Raw genomic sequence first — 15,321 nt, 5'->3', positions numbered from 1 at the left:
CGAACAGTTCATCTATTGATTCTCCTTCCCTCATTGAGAACATTTCATATTCTCTATTTAGTATGTCTATTCTGGTCTTCTTGACTAGGGTTGTTCTTTCATGAGTGACTTGAAGTTTGTCCCAGATTTTTTTTGCCGTTGTGCATCATGATACCTGTCGGTATTCCTCGAAGCTGATTGCACAGTTGAGCAAGTTGATAGCTTTGGCGTTGAGCTCCACCTTTTTTCTATCTTCTCCAATCCAACTGGCTTCGGGCTTGAGAGAGAATATTCCTTTAGCACTTGTGGTGGTTGGAAATTGAGGACTTTCCAAGATTATCTTCCTGAGTCTGTAATCTACTGCTTGCACAAAAATCTTCATTCTTTCCTTCTAGTAAGTGTAGTTCTTTCCATTAAAGAGAGGAGGTCTGTTGCTTGACTGTCCTTCTGTCAGATTGTAGGATACCAGGTTTGAGCCACTGTTCTCTACCATATGGATCTTTTCTCCAAGCTGTAAAACTTGATCTCTTTGAGACCAAGCTCTGATACCAATTGATGGTTATCAGTGGCCAAAAGAAGGGGGGTTGAATCTTAGCCCCTTTTTCTGAGTTATGCTTTTTGCCCATTTAGAGTACTTTAGGAGATTTTTTTGCTTTTTGTCTCGTCACTAGTCAAGAGACATTTTCTTTTCGTCTCGTAACCAATGAGGAGATATTTTTAAATTTTGTCTCCTGTGCAACAGAATCAGAAAAGGAGTAGAAGAGAGAGAGAATCACACCAAGAAGTATCTTGGTTCAGCTGCTAAGTGCAATGCAGCCTACATCCAGTCTCCATCACAACAATGATGGAATTTCACTACAATCATGCAAATTACAAATACCAATTCTGCCTAGGAACTACCCTTCCTATCCGGGACAAGTCCAGAATCTAACCCCAATCCTGAACTTGACTTTGTCACCTACCAAGCTTTTAACTGCTAAGTGCTAACCTAACTTGCAAGGGGATTCTCACAGAATCATGAAACACAACACAGATGTACAAAGGACCTCTAGGACATCTATGGCTTTTTCTTTTAATTTTGTATACTCTGCCTTTTTTCGTTCTATGGCTTTTTCATACAAATCTCACTGTTTACCTTTTTTTTCATGAGACTCAAGACAGACAAAACTAAACAGAAAAATACAACATGAAACACAATGAAGGAGAAGAACTTCTGTTAGCTTGGGTAGCTATGAGAACTCTGTGCTTTCACTCTTTTCTCCTTGCTTCAAGCCTTGGCTATTCACCCTTATTATAGAAGGAGAAGCCTCCAAGGTTGAAACGGTTGAACCGAACTAATCTTCTTCTTCTTCAACAACAAAACCGGTTCAGCCAGAGAGAGAAGAGAGAGAACCGAATGCAAAATCCAACATGCAATTACCTCTTCCTCATCCCTTCTCACCAAACTTCATCAATCCGGGCCTTCCATCTTGACTTGCTCCCCAAGAAGGATTCCTGACCCTCGATGAGTCCTTGATGCTTGACAGCTCCATCTGCTCTATCTTCTGCATCTTTCTCCACGTAGCTACAGTAGCTACCTTTTGTGGTGGTTGATCAGAGAGTAGAGACGAGCCATACCCAAGAAATTTTCTTTTCTGACCGAGTTGGATCTTCTTCCATTTTTGGGTTTGAAAAGCTTGAGACTTCCTCACCACTTCTTACCATAAGTGGCAAAGATCTCAGTCACACCCTACTGTGAATCTTCTTTTTCCTAACGCCATCATCACAATGGCCTCTTGCTTGCACATAGCTTCACTGCTACAGTGCCTCATCTCTGATAACTTGCTTATTCTTCTTTGTGACATGACCAAAACTGATGAGAGAAGAGAAAGAAGAGAGAGAATGCTTTCAAAGAAAATAAAGAAGGAAATTAAAATCAATTATATTCAATTAAAACCCACTTCCCTCTTTCATGCTTTGTAACGTGTTGAAACTTAATTGCCATCAAATCAATTGCAATTTCTCTCTCATGTTACTAATGTCTACATTAACTTCATTTAATTAAATTTTGAATTCCAACCAAGGAATGAATAAAGTAACTGAATTAAGCTTGCAAAGTTCCCTCCTTCTTTCTTTTCAATTCGGACCAACTAGTTGGTCATTCACCAAGGATTTTATTTTGGGCTTGTTTACCAAAATTCTAGCCCAGATATCATAACAATAATTCAGCCAATATATTTAGACATTTACATTTTTGCACAAGGCTGAATTTCTTCAACATATTGGGCTTGCCATTTTTCGGCCATAACAAAATCTGCACAACAAAATTATTAATTAACAAATGTGAATTAAAGATCAAATTAATAATTTTGTAATTAATTATTTTAATAATGTTTGATCATCATCAAATTAATTTGGAGTTTTCCAAACTCATCAGTTTTGAAATAGTATGTTATGATATATTTATTATACAAAATAGAATTTATTTTGAATGAAAGGTGATAATATATTTAATGTGTATATATGCTTACGTTATAGCGCGACTTCTACTTTTTTGTCACCATCATCTTTTTTATTTTTGCTGTAAGGACAAAAAAATTTGGTCAATATTTCACTGAATACACCGACAAGCACAAGCATGTATATTTTAATCAAGTGAATCTAAATTACCAACTCCAATGAACCAAACCCCTTTTATGTTTGAAGATAAACATTCAATTAGCAAGGAAAATATTTCTGCATGCAAAAGAACTCAACTGAACACATAACAATCAAGTAAATCTAAATTACCAATTCTAATGAACCAAACTCCATTCAGGTTTGAATAAAACATGATAAACATTGAATCAATAAAAAAATATTTTCTACATGCAAAAGAACTCAACTGAACAGTTAACAATAAAGTGAATCTAAATTACCAACTCCAATGAACCGAACCCACTATTTCATGTTTAAATAAAACATGATCAACATTCAATCAGAAAAGAAAATATTTTTGCATGCAAAAGAACTCGACTGAACATTTAACAATCAAGTGAATCTAAATCACAAACTCCAATGAATCGAACCCATTTCATATTTGAATAAAACGTGATCAATATTCAATCAGCAAGAAAAATATTTCTGCATGCAAAAGAACTCAACTGAACACATAACAATCAAGTGAATCTAAATCACCAACTCCAATGAACTGATCTCCGTTCATGTTTGAATAAAACGTGATAAACATATTTCCATTCGTAAATTATCAACTGTAAAATATTTCTGCATGCAAAAGAACTCAACTGAACATTTAACAATCAAGTGAATCTAAATCACCAACTACAATGAGCCGAGTTATATATCACAGAAAACAAATAACAACACATTTCCATTCCTATGCCCTAGTTACAGAGAAAAAATGGAATCAGAACAAGTCGATCTACTAAACGCACCAACTCAATCCACTAAACCTTAAATCGAACTAGGAAAAACGCGAGTTTTATGAGAAATTAAATGAACATAATAACTACAGTTTTTCTCATACCTTGCGGGGTCTCTGTCCTTATTTTTGTTTGTTTTTTTCTTCTTCTTTTCGAAAGTTTGACGCGATTCTGGAGTAGCAGCAGTTTTCACAGAGAACACGATCGAAGTTTGAGAGATTTTGAGAGAGATTTAAAATTTTTTAGTAGTAGTTTCGACAGTAAAAAACAAACGTTGTTTCACATTCAAGACGCGAGTGAATGTTAACGTTTTGGGGGATTTCAGTGCGTGTTATAACTTATATACACTCATTTAATGAGATTGAGTTTTTTTTATATTGGACCTACTTGAATAGAATTGAATGAAAATTTGTTTGGATGTGTAGCCAACTGTAAAATATATGAGTAATTAATACTTATGTATACAATTATACTACATAGATATTAAATTCAAATTATTAATCTTATTATTAAATAGTACATAAATAATTATTAAATATATAAATATAAAACATACGAAACCGGAGCCAAAACTCATTCGTTTTTCCCCTTCTCCCTCACATTCTTCTCGCCTCCAACATTCACTGTAAGATCCTCTCCTCCCTCTTACTCTGTTCCTCACACACATACACTCTCTCACTAGGCAACTTTTGACCGTTTTTTGGTAATTTTTTTCAACTGTTACCAATTTGATTCTGGCGGGAACAAAGTTCCGTTCGGTGGTTGCCCATTTCTGAATTTTCCCTTTCTCTGCTGATTTCAATTTTCCTGGTAAATGGAGGATGGCGGTTTGTTACGTTCTTGCTTGTTTTTAAATCTTTTGGAACATTTGGTGTTACGTTATATGCTTCTGCGAATGCGTAGTTTTTGTTACGCAAGAGTCTTTATTCAGAGATCCCAAAAGGGCACATTCTAGGGTTTCACGTGGTTCCGCCGAATAGGGGTTTCTTCTTGGGAACCTGCTCGGTGCTTAGTGCTCTGATTTTCAGTGAAGAGCAATGCTTAGTGTCCATTTCATGAGTAAATATGTATTCTTTATTCGTTTTTCTTTTGTGGGTATTGAAACCAAACGTATTGGACTTTCCAAACCTTTGTTCTCGGTCATTAGTTGGGTGCATTGCTTGTACAGTGCATCTTCGTGGAGGGGTGTGTGTATTTTATTTATTTTTTTCAATTTGTAGTGAAAATCTTTGTGGGTTCGTTTGTTTTGTCACTTTTGTTTCCGGGGGCTGTCTAGGGTTTCTGATTCGGAGACACATAGATGGAATCAAAATGGCATGAGATTGCGATGTAGTTGAAAAACAAGTTTCAACGTGACATTTTTCTACATATTTTCTTCTAAACTGACCTTGAACATTTTCATTTGGCTTGTTCTTAAGCTATTACCCGTGATTGATGATGGACACCAAATAGACAGAAAGAGAAGACAATTCTTTTTCTTCTTATAATTAAGGTTTACATTTTTATAGTTTTTGTAAAGAATAAGTTCAGCCAGTTAAAATTAACTTTTATGCTGAGGTAGATTTTGATTGGCATTCATGCTGCTTATGTATTGTGGTTGCTTTAGCTTGTTCAAGTTGTGCAAGAGTGTGAAAGATTTATGTGCCGTCAAATTCTCAAGCTGGGTGATTTTCTTTGTTTGACAGGACCTGAGATTCTTTCTCAATGCCTCTTCTGAGGAGAAAGCCTTTTTCCTTGGCTGATCCACCTAAGGACTTGAAGCCAGATGAGCATGTTTATCAAATTCGATTTACAAAGGAAATATTTCGAGATTATAAGTATCCTTTGTAGTAATCCTCTTTCTTTCTTTCTACCATTTTCCCCCCTCTCTCGAACAACATGGTTAAAATTTAAATTTAATTTCTGTGAATAAGCATTTTGGACCAATTCTTGTGAAGTCCATTGTAATATATGCCTTTTGTGTTTGACACTCAATGCTAACAATGTGCTGATAATGACTAGTATGCCTTAACCTTAAGCAGCGATTATTTGAACCGTATAAATCTATATCGCCAGAGGATTTGGATGTGTAAAGTAACTGGAAAAACCAACTTGACTTATGAAGAGGCTTTGGTGTCAGAAAAAAGTGCCTCTGAGAAAGTTCAACAGTTTCCAAAAGAATTAAGGGCTTCTGTGTTAAGGATTATTCAGTACAGTAAGACTACTCTTTCCTGACTTCTGAGATGAATATATGTTGAAGATGGTTAATTTTATATACATTATATAAGTGTCTTCTTCAGAAAGTAAGATGACTGTGAAATGCTTCTTTGCTTAGAATATAAAGTTTACTTGTAATCCTACAGTATCGGTTCGAGATTCAATGATTTTTTTTAATGAAAAATGTATTTTCTTGAATAAAGTACACCGGTGTAATTTGATCCTAACTCTATGCATTTGCATGGGATGCATCCTCTAAATTAGAAATTCACTTAACCATGTTGAGTGTGGATTTTTTGCCATTGATTGGATACTCTTATAGGGATCCATGCTAGGCCCATTTTGTCAATCAATGGTGAAATTCATACTTGACGTGGTCTAGTGGATATTCCAATTGAGAGGATCCCCGTCCATGGATGCATCTATTGAGTTCAGTTTTCATATATTCCTTCATTTGATGAAGTTTTGACCCACTGTGAGAGGTCCTTTCTATTTGTTGTAGAAAGTGGTTTCTAAATTCATCTGGTGGACAAGTATGCAAGACTTTGATTTTCTTGTGGAAATCTTTTGGAATTATGAACATTGATATGCTGAATATTTTCCTTGCAGTGGGACAAATGTAGATTCCTGTTTGATTTTGCATTTATATTTGCTTTTCTTACAAAATATTTATTATTTTTCATGCGGTCGATTGCTTATGGATCTACTGGTTTTGCAGGTATGCTCCCTTTGAAGGATCTTGCTGATTTCATTGCTGAAAAATTGGAAGGACGTTTTTTTGTGGGTGCTGAACTCCATGGGAAGAAGGACAATGAGTTATACCCCTGCAGAATATTAAAAGTCATCCCGAAAGGAGTTGACAAATTTTATTATGAGGTAGCTTGGCTTGACAAAGACAAGAATATAGGTGAAAAAGAAGAAGTCAATGCAAAAGATTTGGTACTAAAGAAACCATTATTCAGCAGAAATATGTTGAAGTCTTTTATCCGGGAATCGACATATAGGAATGCTCCTTGGGTTTTACATGAAGAAGTGGCAAAAAATCATGGAATCTCAACTGACATACCCGAGGAGTTAAGAGGAAGAGTTTGCTTCAAGAATGGACTTCTAACCTGCTCCAAGAAAAGAAAAACTGAGGTAGACATAAGAAGGGAGATATGGTTCTGTTTCTTTTTCTATTCTGGTCGATAAGACAGGACAAAGATTCTAATATATGGCTTGTATATTTTTTTAATAAATTTATTAAATTATGTCAAATTTATAACGTTTAGGAATCACTGGCTGAAACTGAAAACTGTAAACGGAAGAAGTTGGATGGGGCAGAATTTGATGGTTCTACTGAAGAGCAGCAAGGTACATTTAAGCAACTTTTGTTGCACCTTGATATGTTTCATCCTTTTATGTTTCATTTTTCTGTTTAATAAAGAAATTTTTTAATAGAATATTACTTTGATCTATTTTTAGTTCTTTCAGTCATTTTTCTCTATGTTGTCTTATACTAATATTTGTTGGAATAATGAAATTGTACATCATTACTCAGCTCTCACTGCATTTAATTCTTGTTTATTTTAAAATAATATAAGCTGCCTTGTGATTTTAGTTTTATCTGAAAGGTGGTTTCTCTCATATTTTCCAGAAAATGGTCAGCACAAGGTTGAGCGAATCAAATATCCAATTGATGATTTGTTAGTGAAGCCTAGTCCACATGATCCTGTTTTGGCTAATCGCCCTTCTCCATCAAGAGACTTCAATGTCCCCATGAACTGTGTAGGAAATCTCTTAATGGTTTGGGATTTTTGTACCACTTTTGGGAAAGTGTTGCACTTGTTGCCCTACTCTCTAGAAGATTTTGAAAATGCAATCTGCCACAAGGACAGCAATATTGTTCTCCTTGTGGAGTCACATGCAGCTCTTTTTCGGGTTCTTATACAAGATGATAGTGAATACACTGAAGCAGTGAAAAACCGAAGGACGAAGTCCAAGGTTACCATCTCATCTGCATAGATAATTTTTTGTTTAGCATAATCAATAAGTATTAGTCCATAGTTTATATCGATTGAAACTTTCACCTCTTCTTTCTGGTATATTATTGGCTTATCCTGTTGTTGTTTTGATATGACAATATCTTATTCCTTTTTTCTCCAGATTACAATGGTTAACTGGACAGAATATCTATGTCATTTTCTAGAAATGATCAATGTTCCTGAATTGCGGCAATGTGAAGCAACCATAAAACGGGGACATTATGGCCTTGTAGATATCAATGCTAAATTGGAAATCCTATATGAATTGGTCAATCGAGTGATTGAAACAACAATTTTTAGAGAGAAGTTGGGTGAGATTATTGAACAGCGGCATGTGCTTGGGGTGTCTAGGAGGGAAGAAGTGCTGGAAGATGCTAGGAAGAGAAAAAAAGAAAAAGAGACGTTGAAAGCTGAGATAGAGAGCAATGAAGTTGTGAATGGACATCACCTGAACAGTGAAAACGTCTCATCAAACAGTGATGATGATATACAGAATGGACACATTGGAAAGAAAAGAAATGGAGAGAGAGAATCATCTAGCGAAGACAATACAATTGGAAGGTTAGATTTTATCTTGGGTGCAGTTTCTTGATTACCTTTGTGCATAACTCAAGTCACCTATTTTTTCATCTTCTCCTTGTGTTGTAGTTAATAGTTATGCATTTCACTTCTTTTCCCCGTTTAAAAATCCAATTTGCAGTTTGATCAAACACTCGAATCCTGCTCCAAAGAACATGCCTACGAATCCTGCTCCAAAGAACATGCCTAAGTCTAAGAAGCCAAATTCAGAGCCGAAACAACCAACAGAAAATGGAAAAGAATTACCAAAGCAATTTAAGAGTGATAAGGATTCACCAGAGAAGAATAGTAAAGAACAGAGGGTGCTTCCTATCTCCTTGCTTAGATTGTTGTTGGCTTTTCTTTGAATTGTTCTTTTATTGAAATTTTTCATTATACAGAAAGAATATTTTGAACGGGAGATGGAGAAGCGGCCTATTCGTAGAAGCCCATTAGGTAAGGACAGAAATTATAATAGGTATTGGTGGTTTCGCCGTGATGGAAGGATATTTGTTGAAAACTCTGACTCGAAGGAGTGGGGATACTACAGCAGTAAGGAAGAGGTACCAGATAAATATAGCCTGCTGCTTGCTAAATTTGCATTTTCTTCATATATATTCCCTCTCTCTAATTACATTTGCCGGCATGCTTGGTAGCTTGATGCATTTATGGGTTCACTGAACTGCAAGGGTGAGCGCGAAAGGGCACTGCGAAATCAACTGGAAAAATATTATAGTAGAGTATGGTGAGTTAGACTTACTTTCTCATTGTATACTAATGATTAAGTTATATCTTTGTTGGTTGTGGCAGAACTGAAATATGATTGCTGATGCAGTTAGATTTAAGTAATAGTTGAAGTTTCTATATTTTTTCCATTTTCCCCACTGGTTAGTGAAATTCTTTTCCTCTTTTTATTGGCTTACAGTTCTGAACTCCAGAAAAGATCGAAGGATTTGATGCACAGGATTGCAGCGGACGAGTCTGTCCTTCGAAGGTCCACTCGAGTTCGAGCCCCTCCCAGGCAAAACCCTGCACATGCTTTCCTCAATTATGTTAACAAGTGGAAAGTAGATTAGGTGATGGCGCATCTTTCTAACCGTTGAAAAGTACAACTTTCAGTGGAGCGAGTCATAGCCTGGAGAATATTAGGGATTAACTAGTTTTTTCCTATCCATTTTTAGATGAACGAGCACATGCTTGTTTCGGAAATTTTGTACATGAATCCCATTTTTAAATAATAGTAGAGTCAGATTGGTACAAGATTGCCTTTAACTAATATGGTTTTTTGAAAATGTAGAATGCACTTCACAGTTTAAAAGAGTATATACGAAAAATAGAAACTAATGGTCAAGGATTTTATTAAGGTGATGTATGAGGGTTATTATTGTCTCATTAATTTTATTTTTACTAGTGGTTTTCAAGCATTTCGTACTTGTGTGAAAAAATTGGATTTCGTCTTAGAAGATTTAAATCAGAAGCTAGTTGTTGAGAGGAGTTTTAGAGGATTACGGTTTGCACATAAGTTCTTATATTATATGGAATGTAAGTTTGATAGGCAAAGGAAAAACAATAATACAGAAGTGAAAATTTGAGAAATTGTCCTACCATAAGTAAAGTATTTTAGGTATCTTAAGTGTATTATGCAAGATAATAGATAAATTAAAGAGGATGTAAAAGCGGCGGAGTGTGTTTGCCTGTTTGGTTTTATATACGAAGAAAAATATCTTTAAAATTTGAAGAAAAATTTTATTATATTGTTATTAGACTGTCTATGTTATATGGAACAGAGTGTTGGACGAAAAAGGTTGAATATGAACATAAATGCGCATAGATGAGGATGTTATGATGGATGAAAGACCATATGTATGGACAAAAAAGGAATAAAGATATAAGAGAAAAGTTTGAGTAGCATCTATTGTAGAAAAGATTATAGAATCTCGTCTTAGATGATTTTGACATGTAAAAAAAAAATCAACATTCAATTAGACATGATACATGATAGAACGCAATGCCATCGTTTGATCCATGTAGCCAACTCTATCTAATGAGATATGATTTTTGTTGTTGTTTTATATAATTGTATTATCTTATTAAATTGGATGTAGTAATTTTTAACCCTTGTGTGATACATGCTTTAGAATTTTAATGAGATATGATTTTATTATCTTATTAAATTGGATGTAGTAATTTTTAACCCTTGTGTGATACATGCTTTGGAATTTTAAGCATTGTTGCGAGATGTAGAATTCTTTCTATATGCTTTTAAAAAAATGAGGGTATTGTAATATTTCTTCAATTATTTTGTTGATGTTGATCTTGCGACTAAAAATTGTTGGTACTAAGAATGGTCTATTCACTCTGCCCTCCCCACCCCCCTCACTCTCCAAAAAAGGTTTTCTTTTCTTGCTTACAATATTTTTTAGTCCGACAGGTCAAAGTCTAATCTGTCGCGAATCCAAATTTCATTAAGGATGTGTGTGGTTGGAAGAATTATAAATAATTCCTAGGAATTTTAATATGGGAATATCATTATTCCATGTTTGGTTCAAAATTTGAAAAGCTATTCCTAAGCAATTTTGATTCCAGGGAATCAAAATACCATTATTTCAATTTCCACCTTCCCCTTGGGTATCTTTGATTCCCATGGAAATAAAATCTTTGTAACAAAGTAATACTTGATCCACACACACCCTTAAGAATCTGCCACTAGCTAATAAATTGCTGCATGCAAAAGCGAAATTCGGACTTCCGACACTTGCTTAAGTAGACGAATGAACTGACCACTTGACCAACTCAAATTGGTTCATAATTTTCTGACATCGTACACACAGTTTTATAAAGAAATGAATAGATATTATATAGCAAAGAAGCGAAGATAACACATTGGAAGGGGAAATCATGTGTAACCCTTTCTGGTTTTGAAATATGGTGTGAGACTACAACTATCAGGTGCCAATTAGGAACTTTCAGGAAAAAACTTGATAGAAGCAAACTGACATTAAAAGAATAGGCCCTTTTTATTTGAGCATGTCATCTGACTGCAATTAGTTTTGTTTATCACAAGATCATAACACAGAACAGGACCCCAACACCTTGCAACAGTGCTTGGAACATTGGCCTAGTTTATATCTATGACAGCTCTACCAACAATGTTTCCTTGGTTGAGATCTTGGAATGCTTTGGCTGCCTCCTCAAAGGTGTATCTTCTAGAAACAGCATGCTCAAGATTGAATATTCCTGATTCTGCTAATCTCATTAACTTTGGAAGATCTTGCCTGGCTCTCCCTCCATACGACCCTATAATTTGTATCTGCTCAAATACAAGTTTAATATGCTTAGATGAAGAGATTCTTTTTCTCAAGAAAGGAAAAAGGGAAGAAACAACAAGAACAGAAGCCTTTTCCTTCATGTATCGAATGATGTTCTATCAAAACCATTTTTTCATATCGAAGTTATGTAACTCATCATCAGATAGAACTCTTTTAACATGACATACAAAATAAGCATTGATAAACGAATGATAAGTTTCATTTCAAACTGAGCTACACCGTAGTATGTTGACAACAATAGCAATAAAAAAGATATTAGACTGCACACCTTTCTACGAACAAGCCGGTTTATATCCATCTCACCCACAGAACCAGCTTGTGCCAGTCCAATCATCACGGCTTTTCCTCCGTCCTTCACGCTCTGTGTGCACTGGGCAAATGTCTGAGGTTTTCCCAAGGCTTCCACAGCAACATCAACACCCTTCCCACCAGTAATTTCCTGTGTGATTGTATTGATTTGAAAGTTACAAATCGGAAGGTATAGACAAAGCTAATGACAACCTAATACATGATCAATAAGAAACCCTGTTTTCTTTTCATTAATGCTCAGTAGATATTCTTCAATATTTTTACTGATGCAGAGATGTCATTCTAGAGATACGGAAGATCATGTTGCTTGGACAGTTTCCCAGTGGAAGTTCTCATACAAGTACTTGTTCACAGGGATATTAAATTATTAACACAGGTAAATGTCAAACAACAAGGCAAAAGGGAAATGCATATACAATGATCTTTTGGATGGGATCTTCCTTTGTGGAATTTATAGTATGAGTAGCACCAAATGTCTTTGCTTTTTGTAGCTTTTCATCCTGAACATCCACAGCAATTATATCTGAGGCACCGAATGCTCTAGCTATCTGCAAACAACTGTTAAAAGGGAAAACAAGTGTAGTTGATTAGCACCAATTCCCCTGATGTAAGAAATGGCCAAATTAGAACATAAATATAAAATATTCTAGATTTCTCCAAATTCTTTGGTCACCTATTAATACAGCAATTTTTTAACAGTTCATAAAATTGTGCATATAATCTAGTTAGATGTCAAATTACCAGCAATTTTCAACAATTCATAAAAAAATTAAAAAAAGGGGGTCATAAGCAATCTTGGCCAAAAAGTGATCACGAAGAACCAAATAAAATGATTATGATACTTAACAGATGTGGCTGAGCTTCAATTTCAATCACACACAAACTGGCTACAAACTATTGAACGCGATTGTTGCCTTCTTGGTCTTAATTTCTCCTTAAAATAATAAGCAGAAAATAAAACAAAATTGTGGAATTCAATTCCTGTGGCAAACCAAGTAGCGAAGTCAAACCGCCGCCGTTATTTTGTGACTAAATCCAACTAAGCGAAGTTGATATGATGTTTTCCCCAAAATCCACTTCATATATAAAAGCCAAAGTGAGTTTATTATTTATTTTTGAAGGGGAGTTTATTATTTATTGCTCACGGGCATAGTCTCATTTCATTACTTATAAACCAAGTTTATTATTTATCATTTTTGTAAATACTAAATAGAATTTCTTTTTTCTTTAATTTGTGTTGAATACTATAGAGTGAAGTGATTTTGTGTGTAGTTTAAGTGTAAGGCAAGTGAGACATCATTATATAATGTTTTCTCTAATTAACTAGCTTCCACATTAATCAAACAAATAGAAAAAAATACAGGACATGGAGATTTCAAGGGTTAGTTGTTAATTATTAACCTGTTTTAGCTCAAGCAAGGACTATGAACACAACAAAAATAATAAAAAGCAAGGCTGAGCAAGATTCAACTGTGTAACATTAATTTGAAAATTGGTTCATTTACCTAGAACCAACACCCCCAGTTCCAATAACAGCAACAGAATCACCAGGACGCACCTCAGCCGCATGAGCCATAGCACCGTAAGCAGTAAAAACAGCACATCCTAGAATTGCAGATTCGCTATATGGCAATGCTTTCGGTAATACACACAAAGCATTTGCTGGCACAACACAGTACTCTGCAAGCCCTCCCATACTATACATAAATACTGGTTTTCCTATATAAATTGCAACCGATTTTCAGTATTCGGTAACGAAAGATAAGATTATTAAGATTAGATATTCTTGCCATTGCAGAAAATAGAAATATGTAGTAGGTCAAAACAAATAATTGAGAATGTTTATATACAGGCCCTTAGTATGAAATTATAAAACATTACAAGAACATTTGCGAATAACATGGAAATAATACGAACCACTGCCTCTAAGAAATAATCGAGTTTCACCATCATATAGTGTTCCTTTTGCACGATTATAAGCAAAGAAATCTTCACATAGATCATCATGGCCCTGTATATCATTTTAGAAAACATCAAGAGCAAATGATAATTCAGTTGGGATATAGAGTGGATTTTCTAATCCATGGTTATATTAGTACCTTTGAACAATAGGAGCAGTTGCCACAAGGCATGATGAAGGACCCAACAACTCGAGATCCAAGTGGAAGCCTGAAATATGGAAAAATAATAACTGTTACGAACCAGAACATGATCAGACACAAAACACTAATAGGGAAGCAGTGAAAGAGAGTGTTTGTTGAGAATTGTAAGCAAGTGTTGACCTTTCAATAATTTTGGGGTCAGAGAGAGGTCCATGTTCAACAACTTCACCAGTGATCTCATGACCCACAACACATGGACTTGAGAAAGGGATTTCACCTTTCAAAACATGCAAATCAGAGTGGCAAACTCCACAAGCTGCAAATGCATTCATTCATAATCACGACATTGGATTGATCAAACTCATAATAATAGTAATTGGTTGAATACCCTTGGTTTTGATGAGAAGCTCCCCGGCCTTGGGTCGAGGCATGTTGAACTCTTCAATGGTGAGAGGCTTGTTGGGTTCCCAATACACAGCTCCTCGCATGTAAGAAGGAAGTGCTGCACCGCCACCGCTGGTTTTGGTGTGAAGAAATGATGAAAGGGGGTTTGAAACACGCGCATGTTGTTGCTGACTCAAACACCAAGAAGAAGAAGAAGAAGAAGAAGAAAGAAGAGAAGGGTGGTTGAGGTAGCGGGTGATGCTCCTGCGAATTATGGCAGAACCCATTTCCCAATTCCAGCGAGTATCAGTGAAGTCAACACGTAACGCAGGACGAATTGGAATGTGAAAAACTACTTGGATTATTATATATACTTATGCTACTAATAATGCGAGTGCTTCTTCTTCACCGATCACTGTTACGACACAGATCCAAACTTTACAAGTCACTTATATTATTATTCTAATCATTCAGACCAATCTTCACAGCTTGGATCAAAGACATGCGCCAATCCAGAATTCCTGATCCTATCCAACAACAATTACATCCAAGACCCCCACAAAAAAAAAAAACATCTATAAATAGAATTAAGACAATAATTTCTTGAGTTTAATTTTAATGTCTTATAATTTATTTTACATAATCACTTAATATTTGTTTTTAAAGAATTATTCACATGATATTTTTTTTAAGGAAAATGAGCTCAACACAATCACTGGAGCATACAAGAATCATAAAATAAAGTTTTGCAATTCCCATGTTATCTCTGACATAGCCATCAATAATATGAGTTATCCTTTAAACTACTCTCCAGAGCAAGAAAACATCCTAGCAACACAATCTACCACTTCTACTGCATTGTTCTGAAAAATAGCCTCATTTCTACACAACCAGATGTTCCATATAACTGAGAAGAATTTCACTAACCATGTTTTCCGCACATCTTTTCTCAAAGTCATCGTCCTCCAACTCTCAAAAACGTTCTTTTATGGAGCTTGGGATGCTCCAAACACGACCCACATGACTTATCCATGCGCAC

At 35.3% G+C, this 15,321-nt stretch overlaps 2 protein-coding genes across 4 annotated transcripts; one reads left to right on the top strand and one right to left on the bottom strand.

The window, feature by feature from the left end:
- The first annotated feature begins 3,927 nt into the window (after positions 1 to 3,927).
- LOC107480154 (uncharacterized) lies at positions 3,928 to 9,529 on the top strand. Of its 3 annotated transcripts, none has more exons than XM_016100296.3 (11): positions 3,928 to 4,005; positions 5,066 to 5,197; positions 5,402 to 5,574; positions 6,295 to 6,713; positions 6,848 to 6,929; positions 7,213 to 7,559; positions 7,722 to 8,161; positions 8,301 to 8,481; positions 8,560 to 8,721; positions 8,815 to 8,903; positions 9,084 to 9,529. In XM_016100296.3, the coding sequence occupies exons 2-11, from the start codon at positions 5,085 to 5,087 to the stop codon at positions 9,232 to 9,234; spliced, it is 2,157 nt and encodes a 718-aa protein (XP_015955782.1). In that variant the 5' UTR covers positions 3,928 to 4,005; positions 5,066 to 5,084; the 3' UTR covers positions 9,235 to 9,529. The 3 variants fall into 3 exon arrangements, with proteins under 3 accessions (XP_015955782.1, XP_015955781.1, XP_015955780.1); XM_016100295.3 differs by having other exon boundaries at positions 3,934 to 4,083; XM_016100294.3 differs by having other exon boundaries at positions 3,934 to 4,190.
- Positions 9,530 to 11,151: 1,622 nt separating this feature from the next.
- Positions 11,152 to 14,806, bottom strand: LOC107480153 (uncharacterized). Its single transcript, XM_016100293.3, has 8 exons — positions 14,287 to 14,806; positions 14,079 to 14,214; positions 13,896 to 13,965; positions 13,714 to 13,807; positions 13,302 to 13,515; positions 12,213 to 12,354; positions 11,756 to 11,926; positions 11,152 to 11,468 (listed from the first exon to the last, which is right to left on the bottom strand). The coding sequence occupies exons 1-8, from the start codon at positions 14,567 to 14,569 to the stop codon at positions 11,277 to 11,279; spliced, it is 1,302 nt and encodes a 433-aa protein (XP_015955779.1). The 5' UTR covers positions 14,570 to 14,806; the 3' UTR covers positions 11,152 to 11,276.
- Positions 14,807 to 15,321: the final 515 nt, after the last annotated feature.

This window comes from Arachis duranensis, chromosome 3, assembly GCF_000817695.3.
Source record: "Arachis duranensis cultivar V14167 chromosome 3, aradu.V14167.gnm2.J7QH, whole genome shotgun sequence".
Taxonomy (NCBI): domain Eukaryota; kingdom Viridiplantae; phylum Streptophyta; class Magnoliopsida; order Fabales; family Fabaceae; genus Arachis; species Arachis duranensis.
This window is presented reverse-complemented; position numbering and strand designations above follow the sequence as displayed.